Source organism: Podarcis vaucheri, assembly GCF_965113315.1.
Source record: "Podarcis vaucheri genome assembly, chromosome: 14".
Classification (NCBI taxonomy): domain Eukaryota; kingdom Metazoa; phylum Chordata; class Lepidosauria; order Squamata; family Lacertidae; genus Podarcis; species Podarcis vaucheri.
This window is the reverse complement of record NC_138752.1, coordinates 36072152-36092356: the sequence shown is the minus strand read 5'-3', so window position 1 is coordinate 36092356 and position 20205 is coordinate 36072152. Positions and strand designations below refer to the sequence as shown.

Sequence of the window (20205 nt, the reverse complement as noted above, 5' to 3'; positions counted from 1 at the left end):
AAAGGGAGGGGCAAAAGTTAAGTGTGGATTTAAGTCCAGTTTTGCAATTAAGCTGTCTGTAGATATTTCTGACTAAATAATAATAAAAAAACAGTGCAATTCTAATCGTGGGTGCTTCCAGACCATCAATATTTTGGGGGAAGGATTCATCACATAATAGCAAAGTCAGGCTGCGCAATTAGCAGTTGATTGGGAGGTCTTGCGCAACAAACCCACTTCCTGAAAAAGGTCAGACTTTGCGTAGTAAGGAGAGCGAGGGAAAGCTCCCCTGGGAAGTATGTGGGATAACATTTGCTTTGACACAACCCTGCAAACAGACCAGAATGGGAACTCATTAAAAAGCCAAAGCTCTCTTATCTCCATACAAACAAATCAGGATGAATGATCAATAAATAGGTGGTCTGGAAGCACCCTTGTGTCTACTGAGAAGCAAATCCCATTGGATTCAATGGGGCTTACTCCCAGGTATGCAGGGCTAGGATTGCAACCCAAATTTGAGGAAACTTTGCCACTGCCTCCTGCTTCCACCAAGGCTCTTCTTACCCTCCGTTTGAACTCTGCGCGTTCCTCTAAGGTCAGAGTGTCGGCCTTGGCGATCACAGGCACAACGTTGGTGATCTTGCTGAGCCGCCTCATGAACTCCAGATCCAAGGGGCGCAACCTGATGGGAGAAATACAGGAAGTCTCTTGCAGCAGTGATGTAAAGGGCCAGCTCAAGACGTTGCATTCTATTACATTCTATTGACTGCATTTATATCCAATATAAATGCATTTACTGCATTTATACTGCATTTGAACTCTGATCTCCTCCCAGGTCCTAGTCTGACACCCTAACCACTTCACTTCCACTGGCTCATTTTGCAGCCTGGGGTGAAGGGGAATACAGTGGTACCTCGGGTTACACGCGCTTCAGGTTACATACGCTTCAGGTTACAGACTCCGCTAACCCAGAAATAGTGCTTCAGGTTAAGAACTTTGCTTCAGGATGAGAACAGAAATTGTGCTCCAGCGGCGCGGCGGCAGCGGGAGGCCCCATTAGCTAAAGTGGTGCTTCAGGTTAAGAACAGTTTCAGGTTAAGAACAGACCTCCGGAACGAATTAAGTACTTAACCTGAGGTACCACTGTATGCTCCTCCCACCTGAAGAAGTGGGGCTTTGCTCTTTGAAAGCTTACACATAATAACATTCCTCAGTTCTACAATACTCCTTGATGATAATGCCCTATAGAAGTTACCCCTTAAAAATAAAATAAAATAAATTTATTGCAAGTTTAACCTAACAAAAAAAGGGGGGAAAAGAAGAAAAATAAACCACCAGCCCACATTAATAATACAATGGCCATCAATAAATCTATCTCAGTTGATATTAGCCATCCAAATGTCCCAATAAATATTAAAACAAATTTGATGTTGAAATATGTTTAATTGTAGGAGGGGCAGTAAGGTCCTTCAACCCTGCATAATTGATGGTGGGTATTTGTCCTTCTAGGCTTGAAGTATAAGGTCAGATCTTTATCATACAATTACCACACTTTGAGAGTCATGTCTTCCCCCTGAGAATCTTGGGAACTGTAGTTTGTTGAGGGTGCTGAGAGCTGCAATTCCTCTCCCAGAGCTACAATTCCCAGAGTGGTTAAATCATCAATCCTTCTTCCCAAGTAACTCTGGGAATTGCAGCTCCATGAGGGGAATTGGGGTCTCCTTAAGAACAATACCACCTTTAATAAACTACAGTTCCCAGGATTCTCTGGGGGAAGCCAGAGTGGTATGATGCTGCTTTAAATACATTGTGCGGATGGGACTTCCGGAGGCGGCGCGAAGCAAGCAATGGCGGTCCTCTTTGCGCTGCGAAGAGGGGCTCCGCAGAAAAGGGTCGTTCGCTGCGGCAAAGCGACGACCCACTAAGAAAAACCACGAGCAGAGTGAGCTCGTGGCCGTGGGATCCGGCGGGCACCTAGAGCGACCCCCAAAACGAAGAAGGGACCCCGTAAGGGGCTCCGGAAGCGCGGAGGGGAAGCGGTGCTGTGGATTCATCGCTCTTTCTGCGGGAGTGAAGCCGCGCGGCTGTTGCGGATGAGCGCCGACCTTTCTTCCTTTTACATTGGATTACAAACCAACTACTCGTGAGTAAGATTTACTCAAAATTGGATTACAAATTTATGAATTTGGCTGAAAGCGGGAGGCGAGAAAAAGGAAGTCCGTCTCCCGAGGATGCTAGTGATCAAAAGCAAAGATTTGACAAGCTGGAAGCAGTGCGGAGAGATTTTAAAGTGAGACATCATACGTTCGGAAAAGTCGGAAACTGAAGCAGGCAAGTTACTTTTATTTCCTTGCTATTTTCTGTACCTTATTTGGGGACTTTCTCCTCTGCTGGACTTTTCTAAATTCTAAAGACTTTAAAACCCCCAGTCCCGGACTTGCAGTGGGACAAAAGGCTACTTTGCGGATACACTTATAAATTTGAAATGGACACTTAGAGGCATTACTGTTGGATACAATTAAACAACTCTACTTTGCACCTTTTAAGAAACTTATGGCAACACTGTGAGAGCTCTGCTAGAGGGAAAAGGTCTTTTCCAAGGATCATCGTTAATTTACTTAACTTAAGGAACTTTAATGGCGTCTGAAATTTTGTTTCTTCTTCCCTGAATTGCAACATTACTCCCTCTAGTGGAACTTGGGACTTACAATTTCCTGAGAACCAACTTTGCTTTGTCTTTCTGTGGTTAGAGTGTTTACGCTTGCGCCTGCCTTTCTCATGAAACTTTTGACAGTCTGACCTTGAATCCAAAGACAGGTGTGGAATGAGCGACAGGGTAAAAACAAGAGCTGCGTCGAAGGCAGGGAAAGGCAAACTGACACAAACAACCCTGTTTTCTCAGGGACGTAGATCTTCAGTCCCTGCTGTTTTACAGACTGCACCCTCGCCAACAACACCAGCTGAAGAAGCTGAACAACCAATAGGTGAGGATATGGCATCTGGAGGATCTAACACTCTTTTAGAGGAAATGTTACAACAATTCGCAATTTTGAACAAAAAAGTGGATGATCAAACTGCAAAAATTGACTTAGCCACATCTTCAATTACCAAACTTTCGGAACAGGTGGCCAAGCATTCACAAGATATTGGAAACTTAAACGACGCAACATCTGAAAATCGAAAATTGGCGGAGGCTGCGATTGGAAAAGCAGAGGCTGCAGCCAAAGGAGTGGAGGAACTGAAAGGAGAGGTAAGACCGCTCCACAAACATATTACAGACCAGCAGGCCTACCTGTCTTTGGTGGAACTGCGAAACAGGGAAAATAACCTGAGATTACGCTCTATCCCAGAGATTGAGAAAGAGGATTTGACCGGCTTTTTAACGGCAGAATTTTCCAAATTCTGGGGTATAAACCAAGACACAGATTTCAAAATAACGACTGCATTTAGATTGGGAAGAGTCGTTGGGAAGGACAGGCCTAGAGACTGTTTGATTATTTTAAGGACTAAACAGGAGAGAGACAAGCTACTTGATTTACACTTCAATAAAGCACTTGTGATCCAGGATAGAAGAGCACAAATTTACAAAGATATCCCTAAACAATTACTGGATCTAAGAGCCAACTACACTGACCTAACTGGACTTTTGAGAGGTAACGGAATACCTTACAGGTGGGAGTTCCCACAAGGTGTCTTATTTAAATACAAAGGAAAGAAGATAAAAATCAAAACGAAAGAGGATTGCCAGAAGTTCCTACACGATCACGGAGAAGACCTACAGAAAGGAGCAGCTATTTGGCCACCACCAGAGTTAGGGAAAGAGTTACCACCTTCGGACTCGGACAAAAAAGAGGACACCCCACAAGAGTAACAACAGATTGATACAAGATGTCTCTGCAGCTGTATAGTTGGAACATTAATGGCGCGAATTCCCCAGAAAAACGCAAACGGATCTTCCATATCCTAAAGAAAGAGAATTTGGATATAATTTGTTTGCAAGAAACCCATGTGACAAGGGTACACAGGAAGGTGTTAACAAATAAAAGATTAGGCCAAGAATTCATCTCATCAGACAGAGTCAAGAAGAGAGGCGTGGTGATTTACGCCAAAGAGACTCTTTCACCGAAACTTTTGTTTAAAGATGAACAAGGAAGAATCCTGGCTATTGAGATTTCGACCCAAGGAGAGAAAATTTTGATATTAGGAATTTATGCACCAAACGAGGGGAAATCAGAATTTTATAAGAAGCTGCATGAGACATTATTGGACTATCTGGACTATTCTAACATCATTATGATGGGAGACATGAATGGGGTTGTCTCTACTTTTATGGATAAGTCACAGAACCAGAATTTGACTAAAGATGGAAGACTACCAAAAACTTTCTTTGAACTAACTGACAATATGGATTTAATTGACTCATGGAGGACGAGAAACCCCCTAGGTAAAGAAGGAACTTTCTTTTCTGAGGCCCACCTGTCATGGACAAGGATCGACCAAATTTGGACAACTAGAGGGCTGGCACCTAAGACCACAAAAATAGAAATCTGCCCAAAGACTTGCTCCGACCATAACGCTCTGAAAATGGAAATGAGATTTACTACTGCCGACTCCTTCAGATGGAAAATGAATGACAACCTGCTAAGAGATCAAGAGATTGTAAAGAAGGCCCAAAAAGCTTTAAAGGACTATTTTGAAATCAACTTGAACACCTCGGTGGAAAAAAGAACAATCTGGGACGCGAGCAAAGCTGTTATGAGAGGGTTTCTGATACAACAGAATACGATTAAGAAAAAACTCTGGAATGGTAAAAAGGACAAGATATTGGAGAAGATAAGAGACGGCGAGAAAAAATTAAGATTAAACCCAAAATCCAAAGAGACCTTAAGAGAAATTAAATTCCACCAGTCACAATATGCGCAATTGATTAACCAAGAAGTGGAATGGAGAATTAAACAAATGAAACAAAGATCATTTGAATCGGCGAATAAATGTGGGAAACTGCTAGCTTGGCAGTTGAAAAAGAGACAAAAATTAAACTACGTTACCAATCTAGAAGTTGAAGGAAAGAACATTCAGAAACCGGGAGAAATTAGAAAGTGTTTCCAGAAATACTTTAAAAAGCTGTATACACAAGGACCCGAGGATGTAACCGAGATAGAACAATTTTTGAAAGAAAATGGTCTTCCAGAAATATCTCAAGAGAAGAGATCAACCTTGAATTGTAAAATAACACAACAAGAAATCGAGGATGCCATTCAGAATATGCAGTTGGGCAAATCTCCAGGACCTGATGGACTTACCTCCAAGTATTATAGGACGTTAAAAGACTATTTGATACAACCACTAGAGGAGGTTTGTAACCAGATTGTGGGGGGAGGGAAGGCACCAGATACGTGGAAAGAAGCATTCATCACATTGATACCTAAAGTGGAAACTGAAAAGACTCAACTCAAGAACTACCGTCCCATCTCACTCCTAAATGTGGATTATAAAATATTTGCGGATATTCTGGCCAACAGATTTAAAAAAGTATTAAATGAGATAATCCATAAAGACCAGGCCGGCTTTCTCCCAGGCAGACATTTGTTTGACAATACCAGGAACATTATTGATATCTTGGAACTTTTACAAACAAATATTAACACCAAAGCAGTATTGATCTTTATTGATGCGGAGAAGGCCTTTGATAACATTTCCTGGAAATTTATGAAGAAAAATTTGGAAGGGATGGGAGTGGGAAGGGGGTTTGAGAATGGAATAGAAGCAATCTATTCAGAACAAAAAGCTAAGTTGATAGTGAACAATGTGGTGACAGAAGAACTTCATATTGAAAAAGGAACACGACAGGGGTGCCCCCTATCCCCCTTATTGTTTATTTCAGTCCTGGAGGTTTTGCTGAACATGATAAGGGAGGATCGGCAGGTACAAGGAATACGGGTCGGAGCGAAACAATATAAACTGAAAGCATTTGCAGATGACCTGGTTTTAACATTACAGGAGCCAGAACCCAGTACAAAAAGAGTTTTAGAACTGATCCAGAAATTTGGTCGGGTGGCGGGTTTTAAGTTGAACAAGCAAAAAACTAAAGTCTTAGGGAAAAACTTGACGGCCATGGAAACAGAAGGGTTTCAGAAAGAGACAGAACTAAATATTGTTAAGAAAGTGAAATACCTGGGGGTCAATCTGTCTTCCAAGAATTTGAATCTATTTAAAGATAATTATGAGAAATGTTGGTTAGAAGTTAAAAAAGATTTAGAAATTTGGTCAAGACTGAAATTATCCTTGTTAGGCCGAATTGCAGCTATAAAGATGAACGTTTTGCCAAAGATGTTGTTTTTGTTTCAAGCCTTGCAGATTGTGGACAGAGTGGAATGCTTTGGAAAGTGGCAGAAGGACATTTCTAGGTTTGTCTGGCAGGGCAAAAAGCCCCGAATAAAGTTTAAGATATTAACTGATGCAAAAGAGAGAGGGGGGTTTGCCCTGCCGGACCTAAGGCTATACTATGAAGCGGCAGCCTTCTGCTGGATGAAAGATTGGATTCTATTAGAAAACACTGATGTCCTAGATCTGGAAGGCTTCAACAATTCGTTAGGTTGGCATGCGTACTTGTGGTATGACAAGGGTAAATCATATGGAATGTTTAAAAACCATATTGTCAGAAAAGCAATATATATGGTCTGGAAAAAATACAAAGACTTATTGGAAAGTAAAACTCCGAGGTGGATCTCACCAATAGAGGCCAAAGCTCGGAAAACAACCAATATGGAGGCTTATTGGCCGAAATATTGGGAAATAATAGAAAATATTGAAGGTAACTGGAGATTGCAGAGCTTTGAAAAACTAAAGGATAAGGTGCAAAATTGGCTGCATTATGCCCAAATTAATGAGGTTTTTAAGCTAGACAAAAAAACAGGTTTCCAGGTGGAAAAATCGAAACTTGAGACAGAGTTGCTTGAACCAAAGACCAAGTTATTATCGAGAATGTATAACTTGCTGCTTAAATGGAACACTCAAGATGAGACAGTTAAATCAGCAATGATAAAATGGGCTCAGGACATTGGTTATAATATTATGTCTGATGACTGGGAAAGGTTATGGACCACCGGTATGAAGTTTACTGCATGTAATGCTTTGAAAGAAAACATTATGAAAATGGTATACAGGTGGTACATGACCCCGGTTAAGTTAGCTAAGATTTACCATTTGTCCGATAACAAATGTTGGAAATGCAAGGAAGCTGAGGGAACATTCTTTCACCTCTGGTGGACCTGCCCAAGACTGAAGGCCTTCTGGGAAATGATCTATAATGAGTTAAAAAAGGTGTTTAAGTACACTTTTCCCAAGAAACCAGAGGCCTTCCTTCTGGGCATTGTCGGCCAGAAGGTGTCTAAAAAGGATAGAACTTTTTTTATGTACGCTACAACAGCAGCAAGAATTCTTATCGCTAAGCATTGGAAGACCCAAGATTTGCCCACACTGGAGGACTGGCATACGCAACTGATGAACTACATGGAATTAGCCGAGATGACTGCAAGGATTCGAGACTTGGGAGAAGAAGCAATGGAGGAGGACTGGAAAAAATTTAAAGACTATTTGCAAAAGTATTATAAGTTATATGAAACATAAGATGTCGTGTGATTGGGAATCTAGCCCCAGTAACAAAACTTAATTATTTATGAAATTTGACAAGATTTATGAAAGAATCAAGGTTTAAATGGGTAAAAACGATATTATGGTATATTGCCCAGAGTATATATTGATCAAGAGATTTAAATTTAAACTGAAATTGAAAATAGAAAGAAACATACGAAATAAGGATATAATTTGCTGATAAATTTATTGTTAAGAAATGCATTCTTCGAGGGATGGGGGAAGTCCAATGGAAATTTGAAATGAGCTATCGAAATGGTCGTGTTTTTCTTTTTCCTTTTTTTCTGGTCTTTTTTTTTCTTCTTACTTTTTGATCTCTTTGTTATTTCTGTAAAAAATGTAATAAAAATTATTATAAAAAAAAAAATAAATACATTGTGCGGATGGAGCCAATGTCTCGGCTGCCAGAAAGGCTCAGAACGTTCCCATCTTGCTTGTGGAAAGATTTATAGGATGCTGGGAGTGTGTTTGTGACATGTTACCTGGCCTTACTACCCAGACACCCCATTACTTAAGGAAGCTGGAAGTTTCCATCACACTCGCAGGGTCTGTTGTGTCATTTAATCCAAGTATTTAAGTCTGAAGTTGCTTTGAGTCGGCGTAATCTCCCTGTCAGCCAAAGAGAGTTTATTCTGTCCGTTTGTATGCAAAAGCCCTCATGTTGAGAAACTGGAGATCCATTTTCTGGCAAACAACTAAACAAGAGTGGCTGCTACTGATGGGATTTATAAGGAAAGACGCCATTCTCTGCTTCTGAGCTGCGGCTTAATCTGAAGGTGGATAAATCAAGACGGGCTGCATGCTTTTCTTCAATCACGACCATTTGCTAATCAGCGTCCTCCGAACGGATCACTCTTTCCCGTAAACTCACGTAACTAATTTTAATGGGGAGCCTAAAATCTGATACAGAAGGTCTTGCCACCGACACGATATCATGCTATGAAGAAATCTGAGCAAGGGCTTCTTTGTACCATTGGAAGCCTCGGTCTACTGGCCTGCATGCTTGGTGTTTGCAAAAGCGATGTCGTTTGGAGTCATGTGCCCTGGGCGCTTGCGGTCTAAGGCAAGGGATGGCAGGGGGCCTTTGGAACTGGGAGGGTGGAAGGCAGGGAGCCCAACAATAGGTGCAGCCAGAGCCAATGACAGGTGGAACCAACTAATTCTAGTTTGGGCCCTGTTCACGTCACTTCTGATGAACTCTACAAGGGCAACAACCAAGACAAGGAAGCAGCCAAGGCTGTAAATGAGCAGGAAGGGAGGTGAGGGCTGGCTGAGGGCAGACAGAGGTTGGTGGGGCACTAGGAAACAGGCCAGCCTCCGCAGGGCAGGGATGAGGAACTGGATCCGGCTACTGGGCTGGTCCCTCCCCTCCTCAAACCCTGCAGGCCCCTCCGGTAGGTAGCCACCCACCTGTCAATCACCTGATGTCATCAAGTGTTTTTCCTTCCTCCTGCATGGCTTATTTTATTAAAGGTTTTCTTGATTTACAAAAGTGTGTGCAATGTCTCTCTCTCGTATTCCCCCCCCCCATGTAACATTTTTACAAATCAGTTTCATTTGTTGACACAGCCAACCACAAATGAACAACCACACCCTAGGCCAGCCCCAACCTTTCTCACCACCGAAGGAACACAAGTGAACTGCAAAGAACCTGCACAAGCAACGCTGACACAAAACCAAACCCTACATATAGTAAGTAAAATAGAAACATTGCCACCCGACCTCACCCCCACCCATCTCACCCCCCTGTCCACCTCTTTCCCTCTTTTCTTCCTCTTGCATGGTTGGAAATCAAACTGCGTGGGGATCTGTGGATACTGCTGATCACCTCACCATGGCGCTTGCAAACCCTGCTTTTGGCAGGAAGCCACATCCTGACAGAAGCAAGGGGCCCACAGCACAGAGAAGGCACAACTTCCCATTGGAGAAAACATAAGCTTTGGAGTGTGGGGGCAGCTGGCTGCAGGGCGTTCAGTGGGGCTGTGCTGGGAGGGATGGCCATTTACTTTGCCTCCCAGCCAGTGATGCAGTCATGGGAAGCTCAAGACCCATTACTATTTATGTAGCAGGATCCCTCTCTCCAGTGCCCCAGAGCTGCCCAATCAGCATGAAAGGGGGGGGGGGGCTTCCTTTTTTAAGCCACTGAGAAGAAGTCATGTCAACCTTTATGCTGATTAGAGCCAATCAGAGTGAAACGAGTTGAGTCGGTCACAGAGAATTGGCTCCTAGGGTCACTCTGGAGAAGGTGTCAGGAAGAGCGCCAAGGAGTTGTTCTGTATGCTCCAAAGCCAATCACTTAGGAACACTGAAAACACAAGGGGTGCTTCAGATTCAAGAGCACAGTGCGCATGATCTGTTTCATACAATGGAACTTCCAAAGTCGCGCCGAAAGAAGATATCGGAGCACTCCAAATCATTTGCCCATGCAGGTGCTGAAAGGCAACTCTTATGTACTGAGTTGAATAGGATCTAAAAGGCAGCAGTCTGATTGGTCCTAGAACAATAGGATTCAGAATGCAGCAGTCTGATTGGTCCTAGAACAATAGGATTCAGAATGCAGCAGTCTGATTGGTCTACAGGAGCCACCCAATCCAGCTCCAGGTGGAAGTGAATCTGCAACCTGATTGGCCTACAGGTGAATCCCGGAATTAGCCAATCACGTGGGGCCCATTGTATAAATAATGTATATAAATAAGACATTCTGGGGGAACTTCTATTCCTCCTCACCACTATGAGCTGAATAAAGAGCATGAAATCCACCCTCGACTCCGAGTATATTTCAGCAACACACGGAGATCTGCACTGATTGTTGCAATGAATCCCTCATTGCTATTATTTAATAATTATGGCATTATCAGATAATCTTAGAAGGGGCATGCTGTGAGGGGGTATGGCTGTGACTATCAGAAGTACACGTCCTTCTGGATTTGCCACTACACCACTGCTCTCAGACCACGCCCACTGCAATAGCAAGGTGTCCTGGGAGAGTTCTCACCTCCCTCAGTGACTGAGAGCACTCCCTGCCCCACCCTCCAGCAGCCCACTCCTCTCTCTCAGAAGCCAGTGGATTCTTGGCCTCAAAGCAACTTTCTCCTCCCACCTATGCTGGGTGGAGCAGGGAGAATGGCGAGGAAGCAGCTGTGGGACAGATGTTGGGAAAGGAGCGATGGGGCCAATGGTACCCACACACGGAGGGAGAGGAGGGGATAGGGGACAAGGAGCCTGGCAGACATTTTTATGAGTTTGTTTTAACTGAAAGTGACAGGCATTCCTGGCGGGTACGAAGGTATGCCCAAGTCAGCCTCAATATGCTTCTCTGTGGTGTCCTCAGGCTCAGCTGATGGACATTATTATGATTATTTATTATATTTCCTGCATTTTTTTTTTTTTTTTTGCACTAAGGGGTCTCAAAGCAACTTACAGAATGAAAGTAGAAAAAGCATAGGCTTTCAAACCAGACACACCAAGAGGCAGGGTGGGGCCTAATATAAATTTCCAAGAGCAGAATTCATAGTGTCTACACTGGTTTTTTCTCGACTCAGGGGGGAAATGGGGAACCTGTGGCCTTGCAAATGCCCGACAGCCCCAGCCAGCATCGCTGGAGACAGGCTCCCACAACCGCTGGAGGGCTACAGGATCCCAGTCCTGCCCTACGCTCTGTTGCAAGCAAAGTGGCAATACTTGAACCGATGGAGAGTGGGGGGTGATAGGCAGAAAGGCAGCCGACTCTTCCCTGGTTGATTCCTTCCTGAGTAACTTTGTCTGTGGGTTTTCTCTCAGGCTTTTCATATTCTTTCCATGGGCCATCCTTTTGTTAACCTCTTGACTCCATGACGGCTACATGTAAGCTTGTGGTTGCTTGCTATGAGTACTAAGACTTAAGTTTCTTTATCCTTAAGGAATAACATCAACTCCTGATAGCCGGAACACAGGAAGTCATTTAAAAATATTGAATTCTGAACTGATTAATTGGCTTTTTTATTGTATTATGATTTGGTATTGTATTCATGTGGCCTCCATTGGATTTTTATTAATGAAAAATAAATTATTATTTTTTAAAAAAGTTTCTTTATCCTTTCCACCAGCTGTTTTACTAGACTACTTATTTCTGCTTGCTCTCTCTCTCTCTCTCTCTCTCTCTCTCTCTCTCTCTCTCTCATTCCAACACACCCAAGTATGCCTGATGATAACGAAATAAGAGTATCTTTAATGCAAGATCTTCTTCACCATCATAGATAAAGTGGGTGAGGTCAGGGAGAAAACGATGACTCTTATCACCTGTACTTGCCTCCCTACCCCCGCATGCAAGAAGGACTTACCAGTGGCCCGTTGGTGGCACGAAATATACACAGGCATGGACTCGAGTGTCGGGGATCTTCCGTTTGCGGTTGATGAGGATCTCTTCTCTCAGGTATCGCTCGTACTGGTCGTTGATATATTCAATGATTGGGTCCCAGCTATGGGGAAGGAGAGAGGGTGATTCTTATGCTCAGAGGAAATTCTCCCTTCAAGTTGCTCCTCTCCTAGCATGTGAGAGAGGAAAACCATGACTGGGAACTATGGAGGAAGGAGAACAGGCAGTGGTGTGGGGAATGATTTGGAGTAGAGAAACACTGCAGTATAAATGAGGTTAAGCACACCCTTCCGCCATCATCTCTCTGTTCAGAACAGGGGTCAGCAACCTTTTTCAGCTGTGAGCCAGTCCACTGTCCCTCAGACCATGTGGTGGGCCGGACTATATTTGGAAAAGAACACCAATGAACGAATTCCTATGCCCCACAAATAATCCAGAAATACATTTTATGCAATGCTGTATTACAAAGAAATCTGAACGAATGCTCAAAAACAGTGGACAGCATCCCATCTCCCTGGAAACAAATCAGGAAGAATGTTTGATAAACAGTTTGTTCGGAAGCAAACCCCAATTTATAAAAGGCAAAAGATAGAAGCCCCACCGATGTTTCACATACACCTCAGAAACACTTTTAACGGTTGTGTTGTTTCCACTCCTAGTGCAACCCCTTTCCCCAAGAAAGAGAAGCGAAGCAGCAATCAGGTCTCTCTCATACCAGTTTTGATTGTTAATCTGATCCCCAAATCCTGGCGTGTCTGTCACCGTTAGCTTCATCTTCACACCCTTCTCTTCAACAACTGTTGGGAAACAGAGCGAAACGGTGTTAGTTCACTGCCTCTGAGAGGCCCTTCTCATTCCAAAGGGAAGCTCGCCCACTTCCTTCTCGCAAAATGTGAACTTAAAATTTGAAATATGAAAAACTGAGAGCAAAACTGATGGATTCATCCTGCCTTCTCTAACACAGAAGTCTCTCTCACATACACGGCTTCCATAGAGCTGCTCAGAGACTCACTGTGCCCCCCGCATGTCCTCTTCCCCTCCCTCCATGGAGTAAGAGAGGATTCTTCCCTGTTTTGCCTGTCCAATTTGACTGCAGACACTTTGGGCTCGCCTAAACTTCCACTTGTTCCGTGCCTAGAAAACATCGGTCTGAGCGTTTTTCTGCTTGTCCTTTGCTTTCTATAGTTTACCATATAAATAAATTTTGTTATTGTTGTTGTTGTTGTTACAAAATAAGAAGACAGGTTTGCGTGAAATGCACATGTGCTAATTTATATGCACAGATGCAAAGGAGGCATAGAATTTAAACAGAACGGCAATTCATCTCACCAGAACAGCCAGGTGACCCTCTCTCCCTTCTCTCATGCTAATCAATTCCATCAGCTCATGTGCTTTCCAAATTTTTGTTAGCCATTCTTTCACTGTTGGTGGCGACCTATTCCCTCCCCCCCCCCATTTTGCACCACAAGTATGTGAGCAGCTGCTATTAAATTCCACATTACGTCTTTATGTTTTATTTGTGGATCTAACTAGCCTAATAAAATTACCAGGGAATCCAATGTAAGATGTTATTAATGACTTTGTCTTTACTACCTCTCCCTAAAAGATTGATTTATTCATTGCATTGCATTTTACTGAGAATATTTATACACTACCCTTCAGTAGAGCTTCTAAGACTGAGATGGGGTTCTCAGGGCTAGGAGACAAATGTGGCCCCAAAGGCCTTTCCATCTGGTCCCAGCATTCAAAACTCCCATTGTTCTAGTTGCATTTTGCAGCAGGGAATTTCCTTAACGCAAGCAGTATCTGAGCTCTGGGCGCAGTACAGTGGTCCCTTGGTTTAAGAACAGCTTAGATTATGAACAACTTGAATTAAGAACGCTGCAAACCTGGAAGTAGGTGTTTTGGTTTGTGAACTCTGCCTTGGAAGCAGAACATGTTTCGCTTCCTGTTGAGTGTGTTCCGTTTGTAAATTGAGTCCCCCGCTGCTATGGGAAAGCACGCCTTGGTTTAAGAACGCTTTGGTTTAAGAATGGACTTCCGGAACGGATTAAGTTTGTAAACCAAGGTGCCACTGTACTGCGCCTAAGATTTCAGATTAAAAGTGCCACTGCGGGAAGGAAAGGAGGACCTTTTTCTGCCTCCCCACTTCCAGCCACTCTCTGAAGACTGGAGAGGAGACCCTCTTAAGAATATTAGGCAGGTGGGCAGGGGAAGTATGGTTTTGTGTTTTGCAGGCTTAAGATGAGGACTAGACCATGTGAAAAATGAACATAATATTTTAGCTGCAGTTCATTCATTTTCAGTTTTTATTCTTGTTTTAAAAAAGCGCACCTAGACATTCCGTTGTTGTGCCCATAACCTTGGTTTAAGGTGCCATTTAGCTCCTAGTTTTCATCTCTCAGTTTCTAACACTATCTGGCCCTCAGAGCTCTCCTTAGGCCACACCCTCAAGTCTTGATTGGCACCTCCCCCCAAAAAAACCAAGTGATTTTGCTAGCCTGGAACGTGCCCTTGAACCCTGAGAGTTATTCTTGCTTGCCTCAATGGAGGACAAAGAAGGGGGAGTGTGAAATGTGAACTAGCCTAGTGTAAAAAAAGGTAAAAAATTATGGGAATGAGGGCTGATAGTAGGACAAAAGGAGCCACACTAGGTAAATAATGAGTTTATTAGGATTGTGGCTGGCAAGTACAGGAGAGAAGGGGAAGCAGATGTTTCCCTCAGAACACTGTACAGTGGTGCCCCGCAAGACGAATGCCTCGCAAGACGGAAAACTCGCTAGAGTTTTCCGTTTTGGAGGTGCTTTGCAAAACGAATCTCCTATGGGCTTGCTTCGCAAGACGACAATGTCTTGCGAGTTCCTGCTGGGTTTTTTTCCTTCCCCCCCTTTTTCTAAGCCGCTAAGCCGCTTATCAGCTGATCCGATCAGCAGATAAGCCGCTAATAGCGCTAATCCGCTAATCCGTCAATGGGCTTGCTTCGCAAGACAAAAAAAACGCTAGACGAAGAGAATCACAGAACGGATTCTTTTCGTCTTGCGAGGCACCACTGTAAGTGCAAAAGAGGAGGCAGCGTGGTGCACTGGTCACAGTGTCGGACTAGGAACTGGGAGACCAGGGTTCAAATCCACACTCAGCCATGAAGCTCACTGCGTGATCTTGAGCCAGTCACACACTCTCAGCCTACTTCACAGGGTTGTGAGGAGGATAAAATGGGAAGGGGAAGATTCATGTGTGCTGGCTTGAGTTCCTTGGGAGGTGCGATATAAATGTAATAACGATAATAATTCCTCCAGGGTCCTCACCACGAGTGACGGAGAGCAGCTGCAAGGTCTTGGGAATGCATTCCTCGTAACCGGAGCCTGTCGGTTTCCGGCTGACCTTGGATTTGAAGAGCGTGTTCACCATGGTGGACTTGCCAAGGCCACTTTGACCTGCGGGTAAAAGGGCAGAGGAAGAGACGGCTGTGAAACCAAACCTAATACATTGGCGGCCTTCAGATCTCGGAAGGGCTCTTGCACAGGAGAAGATGGAACAGGCATGTTCTTCATTGCTCCAGGGAGGCAGGATTAGAGCAGAGATGGCTAAGAGACCAATTTCAGTGAGATCAGAGACCCTTATTCCCCTCCCAGAGTGACAATCCCCCAGAAACTCTGGAAATTGTAGCTCTCTGAGGGGAACAGAGGACCTTGCTTGTCTTGGGCTCTGGCTCCACCTAGTGTTGGTCTCCCTGACGTCTGCCCTACAAGTCTCAATTGGCACATTTCAAGGGCAAGGAGCCACAGGGATGAACAGAAAACTGTAAGCTATGGGGCACAATCCCACCTGGCCAGGACCCCAGGGAGACCTCCTTGGAGGAAGACCCATGAGAAGAACCTGGGTACCAGGAAAAACCTGCTGCAGGCCTAAGGCAACTTGGAGATGTTGTTAGACTACAACTCGCATAATCCCTTGCCATTGGTCATGCTGGCTGGGGCTAATCAGCTGGAGTCCAGCATCTGGAGTGCCACAATTTGAGGGACACTAGTCTAACGGACATCTTGTCTGCCCCCCTGATGACACCTTCAAATACATACCAAAACCCTGATATGTCTTGACCCTTGATTTCCGCCATGGCCCCGACTTCAAAAGTTGAAGGAAATTAACAGCGGCAAAGAGCTGGGTCTTCTGCCTCGTTCTGTGACCCTGATCCAAACCCCCCATTTCTCTGCAGCTGTTTTTGGGGGTCCTGGCTGGGTGAGACTGTGCCCCATAGCTTACAGTCTCTTGTTCATCACTGTGGCTCCTTGCCTTTGAAATGTGCTGGTTTTATCATCATGTCTTAGTTATCACCACCACCATCATCATTCTGTTATTCCATTGCACATATCTGTGTAGGAGGAAGGAAGCTCTGGAATGATGTCAAAACATCTTTCATCAAGTGGAAGGGAAAGGGAGGAGAACCTCCCATTAGTTTGCCTGATGCAGTGGAACCCAGAAGCTTGCATACTCTGCAACCAACCTCAGCTGTTCACACCTAAGTTGCTAAAATGTTTGGTAAAATGTTACTACAAATGTTTGAGAGCCATCTTTATCCACTATGCATGAAACACAACAGCGTTGCTGGTTTTGTCTCTCACTTCTTTTAAAAACCCAAATGTTGACTGGGCCTCTCCTTGTCTCTTGTTTACTTCAAGCTCTCCCTCGAGAGGGCTTATCTGGCTTGATAGGGCTTTCCTCTCCCTGTCACAGGCAGCTCCAATCTGCACCCCTATGCTGCCCTCTCCACAAGCACAAACACACCCCTTTTAAGTTCAAAAATGTCAAACTTCTCCGCACGAAAAAAAAATGTTTCCCAGGATTGATCGAAACCAGATGTGCAGCCTCCAGAAAGGGTCGGAGGAGTCACAGCTGGAACAGCTTTTTGCTTTCCTGGTCCTCTATTCCAATTGCCCATCGTGGCTGGATTGCTTTGGCACGGCAGGAAGGGCGCTTGGGCAGACATCCAGCCCTGATGCCCTACTGATGGAGCAAGGACAAGATCAGGACTGAGAGGGGGTGAAGGAAGAGGCTCCCTCTTTTAGTTATGATGGGGAAGAGCTGTGGCAGTTCCCAGCATCTCCCCGTTAAGACTGAGAGAGACTCTTGTCTGAAACCCTGAAGAGTCACTGTCAGCAAGAGTAGTTCAGAGGTGGGGAACTTTAGCCATTCAGTCTAATTCGGCCGAGCATGGGTCCCAGTTTGGCCCAGGAAGTCACCCCCCAAACCCACGCCCAAGAGCTGCCTCAAGGTGTGCTACTGACTGTCCATTGGCAAGTGTTATGTACTGTTGAATAGGATACAAAATGCAGCAGTCTGACTGGTCCTAGAACAATAGGATTCAGAATGCAGCAGTCTGGTTGGTCCTAGAACAATGCAGCAGTATGATTGGTCTGCAGGAGCCACCCAATCCAGCTCCAGATGGAAGTGAATCCACAACCTGATTGGCCTACAGGAGAATTCTGGAATTAGCCAATCACGTGCAGCCCATTTTGTAAATAATGTATATAAAGCAGATACTTTGGGGAAACATTCATTCCTCCTCACCACTATGAGCTGAATAAAGAGCATGAAATCCACTCTCGACTCTGAGTATATGAGGCTGTCACTACCCATAAGCTGACTGGCACTGAGAGTACACCTGTGGGGACTGGCTGTATGTACTGTGGAGCTTGCTAGGGGTACCCAATAACACAGCCAACCCCCGCAGAAAGCAGGTGGGAAGTTACTGCTGATCAGCCGATAGGCAGCAACTTCAACCCTTCAGTATTTTGTAGGAGCGATTTAAGCACATCCTGGAAATTTAGGTTTCTGAAACTAAAGTGGACTAATGTGCTGATGCAACAAACCCACTTGACAACAGGCTTTTTGCAGTTAGGAAAGTGATGGTGAAAAGGAATGAAAATTGTGGGATGAACAAACGATTAAGAAGAAGATGCATTGTTGCCACCCAAGCAAATCAGGGTGAGTTCAAGATGAATGCTCGTTGGCATGTAACCACCCTGTAAATAAATCAGAAGGGATGCGCCATGAAGACTGGATATAGTCTAACCCGGGTGTATGTTTTGTGGAAGCAAAGCAGGATGGATGCTCACTAAACAGGTCATCTGGAGGGTTGCTGGAAAAGATCCAGAGGTGGGGTTACCAGATATCTACCAGAGCTCTTTTCTTGTTGTGCCTTGCTGCAAATTGTGTGGATCTTTATTTATTTTGGACATGGTTGTTTCTCATCTACATTTCTCCCACAGATGGAATGGTGGGTCTGGCTCTTAGTTACTTTTCTCTTCTTGCGAGAACTTTTAAATGGACAGGTGTGCTTATTAGGCAGTGCAGCAAAACTTTCTTTCTTTCTTTCTTTCTTTCTTTCTTTCTTTCTTTCTTTCTTTCTTTCTTTCTTTCTTTCTTTCTCTCCCCCTTCCTTCCTTCCTTCCTTCCTTCCTTCCTTCCTTCCTTCCTTCCTTCCTTCCTCTCTCTCTGCCTAATGTTAGGGCCAGTCCTGGGAAAGAGGGTGGCCCAGTGAAATGACTATAAGGTCCTTTAGGCAGCAAAATGTCTTGGGCTGGCCTTGCCTGTTCCCCTGTTTCTGTTAAGTAGGGTGGGGTTGGTCAGGAAGGAGATCAGGGAGCCATGATGGAAATCCTCTTTAACCCTTTTCTGGCTTCTAGGGTTTTGCTAGGTGTTCCCTGCACCCGTCCACATCTCCTTTTGCAACCCTAAGAATGTGTGTGCATGTGTGTGTGCATTTTAAAAAGTTGAAATTCTTTGAAAGTTGGAATCTGCCATTTTTCTGCGCTGATTCATGGGGCAGATGCCCACAGCCAAGGGGACGTTTCAGTGGTGAATATGTGTCCTTTCCTCATCCTCTGTGGGATCAAAGAGTGAGACACACCTGTCCTAACTCATGAGCGAGGCATATATTCTTCCTAGCCAACCCCCTCTCCTCTTATCCACTAGGGCCTACAGCCCCTGGCATCTCAGGCCCATCTATTTAGCAAGACAGCCAAGAGCCAAACCCATTTGTCTTGTAGCTGAAGTCCTCCTGGGGGAAAAAAAAATCTCTCGAAAGAGTCTGTCTCCTTGCACCTGTTCTATCAGTTCCTCCTGGACAGGGAAATCCATGATGGGGATTTATCTGACATCTTGCGTGCTGCAGCATTTGCCCGGCACATCTTCTTCTTCTTTTTTAAAAAATATCTTATCCCCATAATCCTCCTGACTTTCTTCCCTCGAGGATGTTTCAGGCCCCAAACAAAATCATTCTTCTTATTTGGGATTTGCTTTTTTGGCATCTCGGCGCTGGCCTCTGGCTTTTGATCTGGAAATATTTACTGCCAAGCGCATCGCAGGGTTGTGTGTGTGTGTGTGTGTGTGTGTGTCTTTGGAGGAACGCTCTGGACAAAGCCTTTGTCTGCATGGAGGCCAAGGAGAAGAAATTCCAGGAGGCTGGATGGTGGGAAAGGGCGCGAGGTTGCTAGGAAAGAGTTAGAGGGTTTGCACGGCAGGCGAGGAGTCCCAGGGAAAAAAAATACACAAAAAGCCTCAGAGCGTCTCCCCCTCCCCACTAACCCAAAGGACGCTGCAGAACGCCAGCTGCAACACTAAAGGTAGTTCAAAGCTTCCATATTTGAGGGTAGCGACTCATGGCCTCTGGGGTAGCACAATGAAAGGGACTAGCAGCTTCTATGAAAGGGAGCCGGACTATGTCCTCTCCAGATTCTGCCCTCCATCCATTTTTAGTGAGTGTATTCTGCAACGAGCCACTTACGCAATAATAGTGATAGATTTATACTGGGCCATGGGGTGTATGGGGTGTTAGGGGAGGGGTAGTACCTCTGGTGGGTGACACGTCATGCTCCTCCTGGGGTAATTTGTTCACCTTTGGTCACCCCACCCAGGACTTAGCTCTCACTTGAAGCTGTCAGCATGTGACAGAGGCCACACCCTGGGAGACAGCTTTGACTGGCTGGCCAAACTAGGTGAGGGTAGCCAATGGGGCTCAACCTTGCAGGACATCTCGGGGAGAAGAAAAGGCCCAGGAGTAATCCCTACACAAATACCTGCCAAAGGTATTGCTCTGCTTTCCTTTGGACGACATCAGCAAGGGAGCTGACATCAGCAAAAGAGAGCCCAGGACCTCCATGCATGCTGCCCAGGCTTGTGTGCCAGGGAAGTCACTTTGGTACTGTAAATGCAAAGTTCGA

At 44.7% G+C, this 20205-nt stretch overlaps 1 protein-coding gene across 1 annotated transcript in view; it reads right to left on the bottom strand.

The window, feature by feature from the left end:
• The window catches only part of SEPTIN12 (septin 12), an 85396-nt gene that overhangs the window by 8825 nt on the left and 56366 nt on the right, over positions 1 to 20205 (bottom strand). The window contains exons 5-8 of the mRNA XM_082199082.1: positions 15292 to 15420; positions 12702 to 12783; positions 11952 to 12089; positions 544 to 661 (exon numbers count right to left, since the gene is read on the bottom strand). Coding sequence (XP_082055208.1) covers positions 544 to 661; positions 11952 to 12089; positions 12702 to 12783; positions 15292 to 15420 — 467 coding nt within the window. The remainder of the gene's footprint in view (positions 1 to 543; positions 662 to 11951; positions 12090 to 12701; positions 12784 to 15291; positions 15421 to 20205) is intronic.